The sequence below is a fragment of the Chelonoidis abingdonii genome, chromosome 2 (assembly GCF_003597395.2).
Source record: "Chelonoidis abingdonii isolate Lonesome George chromosome 2, CheloAbing_2.0, whole genome shotgun sequence".
NCBI lineage: Eukaryota > Metazoa > Chordata > Testudines > Testudinidae > Chelonoidis > Chelonoidis abingdonii.
The window spans coordinates 180,128,522-180,143,124 of record NC_133770.1 but is presented as its reverse complement, the minus strand read 5'-3'; the positions used below and the strand labels follow the sequence as shown (position 1 = coordinate 180,143,124).

The 14,603-nt window shown below is 43.1% G+C and overlaps 1 protein-coding gene across 1 annotated transcript in view; it reads left to right on the top strand.

Moving 5' to 3' along the window:
* CAGE1 (cancer antigen 1) overlaps positions 1 to 14,603 on the top strand; it is a 29,127-nt gene that overhangs the window by 7,649 nt on the left and 6,875 nt on the right. The window contains exons 5-10 of the mRNA XM_075063397.1: positions 204 to 395; positions 1,481 to 2,686; positions 4,829 to 4,951; positions 6,731 to 6,880; positions 11,375 to 11,479; positions 14,408 to 14,515. Coding sequence (XP_074919498.1) covers positions 204 to 395; positions 1,481 to 2,686; positions 4,829 to 4,951; positions 6,731 to 6,880; positions 11,375 to 11,479; positions 14,408 to 14,515 — 1,884 coding nt within the window. The remainder of the gene's footprint in view (positions 1 to 203; positions 396 to 1,480; positions 2,687 to 4,828; positions 4,952 to 6,730; positions 6,881 to 11,374; positions 11,480 to 14,407; positions 14,516 to 14,603) is intronic.

Below are 14,603 nucleotides of genomic sequence, written 5' to 3'. Positions count from 1 at the left end.
TCATACTCTGTGGGAGAGTAGTGCACCTCCTTGATGTATGATGTTATTAACAAGAGAGTAGATGTATTCTAAATCCCCCCTTGATACTAAAGTTGGGTGCAACAGAAATGCCTATTGAATTAACTGAGCTCTGGATTTTATGAGAAAGCATATTTTCACTGACATACGGATTCAGTTTACAAACACTTACCTTCTTTTGGCAGACAGCCACTGAACAACTTGTTGACTGTGCAGAGAACTTGAAGGATATTTCTCCAGTCTCTTTGGATGAAAACATAGAATGTATTCAAGTTCTGATGAAATCAAATAGACTCATGAAAGAAAATATCAAGAGCAACTTATTACATTGTTGCAACAAAGAGGAAAGTGTTGGTGGCAGCCTTCTATCTGAGTCTGTGAGATGCCTTTTATTTATATTTCTTCTGTCCTTTTAGCCACAGATAGGCAAGGGGAAGAAATTTTTAGTTTAAACGAGTTTAAAACTGCATGAAAATATGTGGGCCAAATTCTGCTCCAATTTACTATTAGTTTTATGATAGAATCTGAGAACCCTCAATCAAAAATCAGGGCCTTCTTGTGTTAGGCATCACTGATACCCAGTTCTGTCCCACTGAAGTCAGTGGAGTTGCCCAATAGAATGGAAAGCAGAATCTGGCCCTTTATCTCTCTTTTGGTTGAGTTGTACCATCACTGAGTGAAATCTCCCTTATGTAGGGGATACAGAAATTCAACATATATATTGTTGCATGGATCAGTGAAAGTCACTTTTTATCTGTGGTCTTGTTTGCCCTTTCAACTTAAATGCTCTGCTCTCTGTCTCCACTTTCATGCTATCCTGTGCAATAGCTGTGCCTGATAGCTTGCGTTTTTTAAATTCCTGTTGTAAGATGGTTGCTCAACACAATTTAGAACCCAAACTTTCAATGGTATCCTTGTGAGCCCCATTCATTTCCCTGGGGCTCTGCACAGACACAGTGGCCATGGGTGCCATTGCAGAGAGATGCTGTTTTTTATTCATTGTCAATCCAGGAAAATACACAGCATCCTGTTTCTGGTTGGGAAAGATTCTGTGTCTTGAATTTATTGCAATTTTATTTTTTGCCATTACAAAAATGAGCTGTTAATAATTTCAAAAGAAAAAATATTATAAAAAGTGTTTGAAAATTTATATTTATTAATCTTGTTTTGGTTTGCTTTGTAATGCCTGGGCCAGATTGATTCAGTTCTCAGATAAGTAATACTTCCATTTAAGTTAATGGAAATGCAGTGTGAGTAAGGAGAACTGACTAAAGAGGGAAGGCTATGACCTTCTGTTTGTAATGGTAAAATTGCAACAATATTGGTTCTCTTACAGTAAACGGAACTCATTCAAATTATCCTCAGGTGAACTAGTCAGGTAACGCAGACAGTCACAGCCAATCAAGTCATGTATGCTTTTGTTTTTCTAATAAGTTGACAATAGGTTGTGGTTGTCCCCCAGGAAACATGTATATCTGACAAGTCTTTATTCCATCCTTCTGAGAAGTCACTCGATGGTCAAGAAGAATGCAAGCAAGGGGACACAGGTAGTAAAGGAATTCTCCCATCTCATAGTACAAGAAGCTACTGCCTGAGTCCCTATGAAGCATCCTTCAATGTGTATGAGACAAAAAATTCAGAGCTTGGCCCAGAGAAATGGCAATTTCAGGAGTGGGATGTGGACTTGAATGAGGTCATCAAGGGATTAGAACAGGACCAGCAAATGCAGCAAACCCAAATCATGGATCTTCAGTATGATAATAATTTTTTGGAGAAGAACATTAAAGAAATAGAGAAGCTGCTGCTTGAAGACGGGTGTGTAGATTTAGGTGAGGTCATGAAGAAGGTAGAACAGGACCAAAAGAAACAGCAGACCCAAATCATGGATCTTTACTATGATAACATTTCTTTGGAGACCAAGATTAAACAGCTAGAGGTGGAAATTGTCCAGCAGCTGCATTTTATAGACATCATAAACAAGCTGAAGAAGAACATCGAAGATCTAATTGAAGCAAAGGACAAGATCTCTGTGGAGAAGTCTGAGACTGACAGCTGCTTGAAGAATGTGCAGGAGGCTTTATCCAGTGCCAGGGACCATCTGGAGGAAGCTGGGGCTGAAAGAAATGCCCTTCTGCTGCAGCTGGAAAAACTTAAAACCAATTATAGTCTCCTTCAGGAAAAGCATGAAGCAGAGATGGAGCAGAAGATCAAGTCTACGACTCAGTGCTTACAGATGGATCAGACTATACGCAGAAAAGAGCAAGAAATACAAGAGCTGCAGCATCTTAAACAAAAATTGGAGCATGAAGTCAAGACTGCGACTTCCGCCTTGCACAGACTAAGGGAAGAAAAGGAGAATGCAGAGAAACAGCTTCTGTCCCTTCAGGCAGAACTTCAGAGACAGAAAGATGACAGGCTGGCAGAAAGGCAGCAGTTGGAGTCCAGATATAACAACCTGGTTGCTCAGATTAAAATCTTGCAAACAGAATCTGAAAATGAGCGGGCTGAGACAGAGAAAATGCAACAGCGGATCAGTGCATTCAGAATAGAGAATCAAGAGCTTCAGCAACAGATAGTGAAAGACAGAGAGCAAAATCATTTTCTCCAGCTTGAAACTGCCAGGTGGAAAGAGCAGTATGACAAAATCAGGGAGTCACAAATAGTGAAGGTATTAGTATACACTTTGGATCCTTGACGTACTGTATTACTGTTAAAAGTAAAATAACCTATGTCATTTAGAATAGAATAGAAAGCCCAGCTGTCTTACACACTCAGTGACCACCATGTGCCTTTCCTTCACTTTTTTAGAAGTGGTGAAATTCACCTCTCCACAGAAGCTCAGCACAAGGCCTGTGCCCCATTTAAGACCTACTTTGAAGGCTTCAGTGGTGCATAGGCCTTGATCTGCCTCTGTTTACAGAGGTGAATTTCACCCGAAGCGCACATAGCAAACACACACACTTGCATAAAATGCAAGTCACACATAGCTACTAAATGCAGCTTTTACCGTCTGAATATTGTGGTTGTGAGCACTGATTATGTATTTAAAATCCCTCACTAAAATAAATATGGTGCTCAAAATGTGTGTGTTTGGGGGTGTCATAGCTTTCCTACTCAGATCTGAACCTTAGAGTTCAGAAACTAAGATGCTAGCATGAAACCTCCAAGCATAATTTCCAGCTTGGATCTGATAGCGCTGCCACCAGACAGGAATCAGTGCCTGTCTCACTCTGGTCTCCCCAAAACCTTCCCTGGGGGACCCCAAGACTCAGATGCCCTTAGTGCTCAACAACAAAGGGAAATAACCCACTTCCTTCCCCCTCTTTACCTCCCCCAGATTTCCCGCCCTGGTACACTGGAAGATTACCTGCTTCAATTCCTTGAACACACACCCAGAGAGATTAAGTGTCTCTCCCCTCACCCAGAGGCTATGCATATTCAAACCTAGTCAATCTAACACAAAGAGATTCCCCCTCCCTTCGTTCCTTAGCCTTACCCAGAGAAAAACTCAAACAAGGTCTTAAAAAAAGAAAGCTTTATATAAAAAAGAAAGAAAAACATAAAAATGGTCTGTGTATCAAGGTGACAATATACAGGGTCAATTGCTTAAAAGAAAAATGAATAAACAGCCTTATTCAAAAGAAATACAATTTAAAACATTCCAGCAACTACACACCTGTAAATAGAAAAAAAACATATAAGCCTATTGTCTTTCTACCTTTGTACTTACACTTGGAAACAGAAGATTAGAAAAGCCTGGAGATAGAGTCACTCTCATAGCCGAGAGAGCACAACAGAACACAGACAAAGGACATCCCAAAAATTCCCTCCTGAGACTTTGAAAATCCGGTTTCCTGATTGGTCCTCTGTGGAGGTGTTTGTTCCCATTGTTAACCCTTTACAGGCAAAAGAAACATTAACCCTTAGTTATCGGTTTATGACAGGGCAGAGGGGGAAGAGAATTTTGGTCCCTAAAAACTAGTATTTTTCTATCTTTTTTTTCCCTTTCTCAAGTAGAAAGGTGGGAGTATGGGTCTGAATCAGGCGTGGGGAAACTACGTATCCATGGGACCGGATCTGACTGGTGAGCATTTAAGCCGCCCCAGGCTCCCGCTGGGAGAGGGTCTGAGGCTTGTCTAAGCTCCGGTGCTGGTAGCTGGGGCGCTAGTTGGGGTCACACCATAGGTCTCGGCCCTGCTCCAGCCAGGTGCCGGTCGGGGGCCGCACCACGGGCATGGCCCCGCTCTGGCCTCTAACATGGTCAGGGGCCACACTACATGTAGAGCCAGAGAAGGAACTGCCACTGCTTTGGGAGCTGCTGAAGCAAGCACCGCTCGGAGCCCACACTCCTGAGGCCTCTCCCACGCGCCAACCATCTTGCTCCAGCCCTGATCCCCCTACCACTCTCCAAACCCCTCATCCAAGCAGGAGCACCCTCCTGCACCTCAAACTATGAAGGCCTCTCATCCCTAGCCCCACCTCAGAGCCCGCACCCCCAGCCAGAACCTGCACCCCAGCCCTGTTCCCCCTACTGCCCTCTGAACCCCTTGGTCTCAGCCCAGAGCACCCTTCTACACCACAAACTCCTCATCCCCAGCCCTCACCCTCAACCAGAGCCCTCACCCACTCCCGCACTCCAACCCCAATTTTGTGAGCATTCCTGGCCCGCCATACAATTTCTATTCCCCGATGTGGTCCTCAGGCCAAAAAGTTTGCCCACCCCTGGTCTGAGTAAATGAGCCTTTGTATTGAGCAGAGATATAATCAGCATATGTTGATTTCTTCTTTAATTTCCCTGTCTACATGCTAGGAGCAGATGCAGTATCAAATGATCCAAACAGTCAGACATAAAATTGAAATACAGAAGGAAGAACTAAGGAAGAAAGAAGAAGAAATAGAGTGGAAGATGCACATTCTGGGGAGGTTTCTTCTGGTACGTTAGGACATGTGCTGTCCTTTCTTAGAAGAATGCTTTATTATAGAAATAGCAGTTACACTTTCATGTCTACAGATGACATAGTCCGTTTCTTCCTTACTTATGCAAAACTCCCATTGACTCCAGTGGGAATTCTGAGTGAGTAAGAAATGCAGGAACAGGACTAAGTACTAAGACTTCTATCCGAAAAAAGTACTTAAGCATGTGCTTATCTTTAAGTACATGGGACTACTCCTGCCATTAAAAGATACGCATATGTTTAAGTGCTTTGCTGGATAGGGGTCTAAGCTGGGAAATATGTCTTATACAGTGGCTCACACAAACATTGGATTACATAGAATGGAGATAAGTTTTACAGTTTTTAATTTGAAGTGTACAGTAAATTAAAGTGGAAAAATAGGTATGTCCACATCCACCCATGCCTCTCCCAATGGAGCAGATGAAAGAATGGAATTGCATACCAAATTATGTCAGAGGGAGGAGGATTCAGCTAATGTGGCATCATACCTTTTTCCTCCAGCACTGCAGAAACCTCTGTACATGGTTTTGGCATGACTGGGTCATGTTCCTACTTCCCTCTCTCACCACCTCTCGGGATTTCCATGTACTATCTTATGCAGACTCCAGCTCTGTGTTGTCAAACTCTCAGAACGGGGACAGATCCAGTGGGGAGCTAGTAGGAGCAGTTACTTAGAAAGTCAGGGAGAACCAGGAATAGTGAGGAACCACTGGACTTTTGCATGAATGTGTCACCCTTCTGTTGATGTGTGAGATCAGCAGGGTGGACCTACAGATCTCCAGATGTATCTTGAGTAGGAGAGACACACTGCTTGTTCTGTGGGAACTGAAAGCTCCACTTCCCATGGTGTGCTAGGTACTTTCCAAATATAAAAGAAGGCACGGTCCCTTCCCTGGGGAAGGAATTCTGGTAAACAGGAATATGCCCTCAATGTAGGAAATCTTTGTCAGAACCTGAAGTATACAATGTGATACCGCATGGCCAGAGGGCAGCAGGAGAGTGTTAGCAGGGAGCCTTATTCCCTGCAAGGGGAGGAAGGTTTGCTATAGATTAACTAGAGCACCTGAAGCCAATTAGAGCACCAGCAGTCAGTCATGTGATAACCCCCCCCACACACTTCAGTCAGACAGTGTGGGAGTTGGTGCAGGAAGGTTTGGTTGGAGCAGAGACCAGTTTTGAAGAGAGACCAAAAGGAAAGTTTGGAGGAGTGCTGTGGTGGGCTGAGAAATCCAAAAAAACTCTAGGTAAGGGGCACCTGGCTTATGTAGAAGGAGGGCAAGAAGCCCCTTCACAAGCTGAAGGGCAGGAGAGGGAACTAGCCCAGGGGAAGGAACTGCTAGTTCAAGTGGTTCATGACAAACCTGGGTTGGGACCTGGAGAAGAGGGCGGGCCCAGGTCCATCCCTCTCCGCTCCCCTCCTCAAGGACAATAGTGGAGTAATTAAAATACCAATTCAGAGGCAAGCAATGGTGCCCTGAACCTTCCCCAAAGAAGAGAAAGCGTGAGACCCAGCATAACAGTACCGGCAATTTGCCATACGAAGCATCATTTTAAAAACTAAGAGCACAGCGTCACGTACTCATGTTCAGTCCCCAGATTTCACTCTGAAGCTTCCCTTATAAATGGTAACTATAGCTGGTGAGAATCCTGTGTTGCATGTAGCTTTTCTTTGGTAACACTAGTTATGCACATTAGTGTTTTCATTTGGGAGGCAGCCTTTGTCCTGTGATCTGACAGACCCCAATGTGTCCATACAGGATATGAAGTCGATGCATTCTGATTTAATCCAGAAAAACCTCCACAGCGAAGAAGACCGTTTCAGTTCGCCATATGTGCAGCGAGCATCCCAGCTTCTATCTAAAATTCGCAGCCTTCTGTCCCTCACAGAGGGACTACTTACTTGCCAGGTAATGCAAAACAGGCCTGTCAATGCCTATCTACACAAGTCCTAGGCACTGATTTCAGATCCATTCGGAACTAGTCACCTGGTATTCACTTTTGCTGTATTTTTCCAATAATTTAAAATAAAAGAATTTCAGACTTGTCTTGAAAACAAAACAAAACAAAAAACCCTATTATTTTAACTCCTCCCTGCAACTTTAACCAGTCACAGTCACGCGGTTGAGCTCCCATTCCCTTGTTAAGTTGGGAAGCGATTTTAGGTTGCTGGTTCCAAGGCAACATTTTCTGTACATGTGTGGAAGGGCAAGAAAAAAAGATGGAGATGTACCTGAAACACCATCTAGCATTGCCTACCTGCCAAAACCCCACTCAGAGTACTCCCTTCCATTGACAAATGTGTGGAATAAATGTTTTAACGCTGCTTTCATTGTTGTTCAGGACTGTCAGTCCCGCACCTTTCATGAGCATTATATTCACACACACACAACATGTTAAAAGAAAAATAATTCTGATTAAGGTTAATGAAAAAGTTATTGCTCCCCTCTTATTTGTAAGCCTCTTGGTCTTGACTACACAGGGACATTTTTGCTAACACTGGTTCAGCTCCACCAAGTAACAGTGCTGAAAGCCAGGGTGTAAACTAGGCTCTATGTTGCTGCCAGCATTTTAAGCACTATGTGTTAGACCAAATGTGTGTCTAAGATCGCTGCTTAAGAAAGGCTTCTGGTGAGTGAGTGCTGGTGAGTTACTAACACTGGTGGACCTGAAGTAGGGTTAGCAACAAGGTTGCATTTTGAGCAATGCTCCTGGTGTAGGCCATACCTACCTGCGTAGTATCCTTGGCTTAGCCACAGGTGTCAAACCAGGGAAGAAATATTTTCAGTGGTTGCTTCTGGTTCCTTTTATTTAATTCCCTGGGGAGCTGATTTGGTAACTATGAAGTGTCCTCTATCTCTGGAACAGATGGCTGCCATTAAGCGTGGGGCCATTAAGATTTCCATGCGACTCCTGAGCAATTGTGTAAAAAAGAATGTCAACATTCTTATGCATTAATATCACATTGTTTCTTTATAGACAATGTCTACTGGAAACAGAAGAATGTGTTGGAGATAAACAGTGTTGGAGGTGTAGGACCAAATTCTCTAGCCTCTTTAGCCCACTTGTGCCATGCTGGCAGCACTAAGGGGCCAAAATGAGTTCTCAGGTGAAAATTCCTCCAGCATGGGGTATCCTCTGCTGGAGTAGAGCTGGCATTACTGGCTGCTATTCTGCTCCATGGCTTGGCCGAGGAGGTGTGTTGAAGGTGTGGCCAGAATGGTACTGTGCTCTGGTTTGTCTTAGCTGGTCACAAAGGTACATTTACACAGCAATAAAAAACAAACCTGCAGCACCAACTCAGAGTCTTGATCAACTGACTCAGGCTTGCAGGGCTTGGACCACAGGGCTAAAAATTGCAGTGTGTGTAGACATTTACCCCCTACCTTAAGCTTGGGATCAGCCTTCAGCCCCAAGCAGCGGCTCGGGCTCCAGCTTCAGCCCGGGTGGTGGGGCTTGGGCTTGGGCTTCAGCCCTGCGCAGCGGGGCTCAGGCTGAAGCATGTAACTCAGCTTCACAGGGCCCCTTGTGGCATGGAACCCCAGGAGGTTACCCTGTTTGCCACCCCCTAACACTAACCCTGTACCTGCAACACTCCTAAACCCGTCCCGCGACACACACATTTCAAGCACTTACCAGACCAGGCTGCTATAAATTACAGCAGGGCTAGGACTGGGACAGAACCAGTCCGAAAGTCAGGGAGCTGCAGCAAGGCTCATTTGTGTCATCCCTGCTATACTTTGCATTGACCAGATGTAGCAAAGAATCTGGTCTGTAGTACAGAAAATGCTGACTTCACATAGATACTATGGAATTGTATAAAACTACAAACACATTGGGAGAATTTACAATAAATGACAAATGAACCGTTGGAACAGGATGAGAATTCTCCATTGGATCCAAGGATGGTTCTCTCTTGTATCCCTCATGAAGGTGACTATTTCACCATGCAAATAGAAAATTTCTGAATATTCTTGTTTTCTTTTGCAATGTTAATGTTTCATAGCCACGGAAATGAGAAAAGGTCTTGCCAATGCACAACTGGATATGTGAAGTTTCACAGTGTTCCAAGAACTGGGGTGAAATCCTGGCCCCTTTGAAATCACTAACATAACTCTCATTGATTTCAATGGGGCCAGGATTTCACCCCTGCTACATAGATTGTGAAATAATAACACCTTTCAAAAATGTGGACTCCTTCCCTAGATGCAATGGTATAAAATAGCTTCTTCCTTCCATTGTCTCCCTAAGGCTCCAATCCTGCATTGAGCAGCATGTGGGCAGAGCCCACAGGGATCCAGATGGGTGCAGTTCACACTGCAGGAGCAGGGCCTATGTTTGTAAAAGCGGGGCTTGCCTACATGGTGAATTAGTATAGAGCAAGCCAGGGTGTGAATTACAGCACACTGACCTGTAGTGCATTAACTTGCTGAGTGGACCCTGCTACCATGCACTAAAAGTTCCATAGTGTGCGCTGACATACTCCGTTTGAATTTTGCTAGAGGTAGCAGGAGTCTGTATGACATTCCTTGCGATAAACTTTTTAAAAATATATCAGTAACTTTCCTATTTCAGTACTATCGAGAGAGCTTGGAAGCCTAAGTCTCCCCGCTCATCTAGGACCTGACTCAGTGCCCATTGAAGTCAATGGGAAACAGGCTAATATGATTGGTAATACAGTGTGTGGCATGTACAGGAAATGGAGCACTAGCCTATTCTTTTCAAACCATACGGAAGACCTTTAAAGTTGTATGGACTCCTTGCATGGCAGAACAGCTACAAGCCCCATGGAAGAAGAGAAGAAATAGAAATGGACAATGTAAAACTCATATTGGACTAATTTTAGTTCAGTGTTTGAAAAGAGTAAAGAATTTTCAAAACCCAAGGATCAGTGAAGTGGTGAATTCTTCCTCAGTTGTATGGCTGTTTCATGATGCATAACAGCATTACTGGCTATTTCTATATGGGATATGTTTGTTATTTAATCATTTAATTTCTAATATGTCTATATTTTATTTGATATTTTGAGTGTTTATTTAAGCCCTCTTTGACAAATTCAGAGCAGAACAAAGGACAAAATTGAAACCAGGGGGCAAATTCTACACAACTGAACTGAGATTCAGGAGATCTGGGTTCAATTTCTGTCACAGACATCCTGTATGACATTGGTCACGTCACTGAGTTCTGGTCCTTCAACTAACTGCATGTAGTGGTAGTGAGCCCATGTGGAGCTCCACTGAAGAGAACTGATCTATTCGTGATTGTACTGCTGCAATCGCACATCATCAGTTGTGAGGCCAGGGTTTTACACTCTCTGTGCCTCAGTTCCCATCTATCAAAGGGGAATAAGATTCCATTTTTCCTATCGCTTAGTTTGTCTAGTCTAATGGGATGGTAAGCTTTTTGAGACAGAGGATGTGTCTTGCTAAGTGTATGTACAGTGGCTAGCACAGTGGGCCTGTAGTTGCTATTCTAATAAAAATAAATAATGCACACAAAAACAGCTCACACTTAGACTTCAAGCCTACCCTTCAATTTTAATAACAGGCAAATCCTTGGGGAGTCTTTGGGAGGGAGAGAGAATTATTTTTATTCCCCTCAATCCTTCCTTTCTGTCATTCATTTTTTACTTATTTCAAGTGTCCACCTATTGCTTTAGGAATTTTTATAATAGATAAGGTAACACTGAAATCATTATATGTAATAAACTAAATCTCCCACCACAGTAATCCTAGCTAACCTCCCCTTCCCAACATTATTCAATCCATGTCCTTCAAGTCATGCTTCCCAAACAGGAAGAGAAGAAAGATGGTCCTTTACAGCATGTCGGGAAGGTTCACAAATCTGTGCTCTGGTAAACCAACGGGGAAGTAAGTTCCAGAGTCACGGATCCCTCATGGAAAATGTCCTATCAGCAGGCCCTTCCTGTTTAAGCCAGGGCTCTCCAGCTAAAAAAATCTCCATTGATCACAGATGAGGTTGTGCCTCAAGGTGAGGGAGCCAGTCTCTCAGGTAGGCAGGTGGTTCCAAACCATTTGGGACAATATAAGTTAAAACAGACATCTTAAACTCCATCTGGAAACTAACAAGCTGCCAGTGCAGATCACAGGGTCCTGCTGTTACATGATTAAAAGCCTGATGGTTGGACTTCCAGCAAAGAATCTCTAGATGTGGTTTCCTCCAAAATCAATCTGAACTATCTCTGGTTGGGCCATCGGGATGTCACTGAACAACAATATTAGGTGTTCTTTCCCCTTAAAGTCACTACTATTCCTACCAATATCTGGCCTAGGGAACAAGTTCAGAACCTGATGGTTCTGAACAGACCTCAGTTAGGCCTGGTAAATCTCATTAGTCTGATTGTTTAAACATTGTTAATGCTGTCCCATTGTTATGCTTACTAGGACATGGATTCTACTATTGAATATTCCAAGAGGAGTGAAATGATTACTGAATTGGGAGAAAAAATGAAGAACTTCACCCTTAAAAAGAAAACCTTGGAGAAAGAGGTAAATCTTCCCTCATTCTTGGTGAAGGTAGAAGTGAGGCTCCTTCTAGCCCAGACTGTCCCAGGAAGAAAGAAAGATTCAGCAAAACAACAACACAACGTTAGGGGATGTTTTCTATGGGAATGACTATGAAAATGATTTCTGAGACTCAAACTATCCTCATCAGGGTCTGAATCTCTGTTTGGTCCCCGATGAAGAAGGTGCAATCCTCAAAAGCTTACCCATTTAATTCTGAATTATTCCAATAAAAGGCATCACCTGTAATTTCATGATGTTGTTTTTTATCATTCTAAGTCTAACAGGCATGCTTGCTCCTTAAGGTCCAGATCCTGCAATTATCTCCATGCAGCTGTACCCCTCCATCGGTGCATGGACTGGGGTCTAAGATGAGAAGTGATAAAAATTGTTGGATGAACACAGTGATGGGCATGATACAAAAATCTGAACAGAATAAATTGGATACATTTGGTAGCTGTAGTGAAGTGATATAAATAATTTGCTACACCCAGGCTCTGTGTATCATTTATAAAGCAGTATTTTTTTTGGTTGCTAGTCTCTCCACTCAAGATTTGCTTGTGTGATTGACAGTTTTTCTAAGATGTTTGTGTTAAAAATAAATTATACTTGAGCAGCATATATTCTCTCTCTCACCTACGCTTTAATCACTGTAACTGTTTAGTTACAGAAACACAGGGAAAGCATAGCAGCCATGAGAGAGTTAATTATTCATGAGAAAGCTTCACAAGATCAAGTGACTGAGGTGAGTTCAACATAATCAACGGTTACAGAAATTAGAGGTAGTAGGTTGTTTTTTTGGTCAGTATTAATATAATATACAGTGATATTAAAATAGAATATGACTTATTTCCCCAGGGGCAGGATTGTCTCATACTGTGGTTGTGTCTAGAGAGTGTGATTGCAGTTTAAGCAGATGAACCCAAACTGGCTTTAATCTAGCTGGCTTGGGTTCTGGAGTGAAGCTGCAACAGCACAGGATGTACAGGCCCACCCAGAACCCTGGATAATTACTTTAAGGGCTAGCCTATGGTAAGCAGGCACTGCTGCAACTTCACTACTCGAGGATCTGAGCTAGCGAAATTAAAGTTAGCTCACAAAAGTCTATTTGAGCTGCACATCTTGTGATTGTTCCTAGACATACTCTTTGTGTTTGTACAGAGCCTAATACAATAGGGTCTCAGTCCTGATTAGGGCCCTGGGTGCTAAGAAGAATACTACTAATGATACAATAAAAACAAGATGTATGTATCCGAGTGCTGCCAGCTTTGCACCTGCTGTTGTGCTCCTGTTGAGGACAGATATGCAGGGAACTTTGGGGAAGGAGTATCAGTGCATAGGTACAATAACAGTTGGGTGTGTTTGGATGCACTGCACTAATATATATAAACCAAACTGTCTAATGAAGTCACACTGCTCTGTTGCAGGGCAAGACAGCACTTGGAGTGCTACCCCATTCATTAACATAGTGACTTACCTTGTGTAGACAGGCCTCCTGTTTCATTCCTCCTCTCCCTTTCCAAATTTCATGCCTTATCTGTAAAAGAGATGTTATATTTTTATTGACTGTCAAGAAGACAAAGTGCAGGTAAGTCAGGATTCAGAATTGGATGTGTTTGCTTTCCAGCACCCATATTCCATTGCCACATGCCTCACCTCTCCCAGCTGACTATTCCAGTTGAGGATTGCCTGAGGGAGTCAAACTTTGGTCATTTGCTCTCCACTCCCAGTCCCGATATACCCCTGGTCTGCAGAGAAGGCAGCCTAGCACCCTGTCTGATATCTGTGTGCCATCTGGGGATGACCAGTGCTGGGGGAATTCCTTGCATGGGAATTATAATTAAGGCTACGTTTATATCACGGAAGTAATGGAATTCACGGAATCTGACTTCCAGAGACCTCCATGACATTCTCTGCTTCAGCCCAGGGGCTATGGGACTCTGGAGCTGGCAGTTAGCAGGGCCCTGGCAGGGTTCCAGTGACAGGGGGCCCCCTGCAAGGTTCCAGCAACAGGTGACAGTCTCCTGAGGGGGCCCTCCTTGGGGTTCCAGTGACAGGCAACAGCCTCGTGCAGGGGGATGGGGACAGGGGCGTCTCAGGCAAGCGGCTGGGGGAGTCTCATTTTCTCTTTAGGAAATATGGTCACTCTGCATCTCCCAGTCACCGCGGGTGGAGGGGCCCCCCGTGCAGCTTCTAGCTGCTGTGGATGGAGGGGAAACCTCACAGCTCCCAGACACCACAGTGGCGGGGGAAACCATGGAGCCGCAGCAGCAGCAGCAAAAGTAACAGATAGGTCATGGCTTCCGTGAACTTTTGTTTATTGACCGTGACCTTTACTAAAAATAACCATGACAAAATCTTAGCTTTAATTATAGTAAGTCTCAGCTTCCTTTACATTGTCTGAGAGTCACAAAGGGAGTGGAATTGGGGTGAGATTTTGCACCATAATCTTTTTACATTTTATACTTCAAAAAGTTATATCAGAATGAATAGAGCTCTGTGAATGAGTCACTTTTACCAAACATTTTAAATTATGGGCTGTAGTCTTTAGGAAAACTTAAACATACTAAATAGAGGGTTTGAGTTATTAGTGCATTACTCCAATTTTAGGTAAGTGTAACACTGCTATAATCAGCAGAATTACACCAGTTTAAACCTGGATTAACAAGTAGCGAATCAAGCCCAGAGACTATATTGTCCTGATTTTGACAAGCAAATTTTTTAAAAATTGAGTGTGTTGGAAACCTTGAAGACTAAACTAGTCTTTGGTAGATTGTGTGGTTTGGATAATAGTTGTAAAAATAGACTAATTACATTATGGAACTTGAAATCCATTATTATAGAAAAGGAAACGAGTCTAATGACTATTACTGGATTTGACCCAATTTTCCTTAATAGCACATTTATCCATAGGATGCAGGTGCTGGTCAAGAGGAAACTGGGAGTGCCACAGAACTGCTTGATTTGCTGAAAACAAAAATGGGTGAATACCATAAGCAAAGTGATGACCTCCATTGCCAGGTGAGGAAACTGGTATCTGACAGAATAAGGCCTTGGAAGTTATTTTTGTTGGAAATCAGTGTACAATACTGCTTTGTCACACTGAATT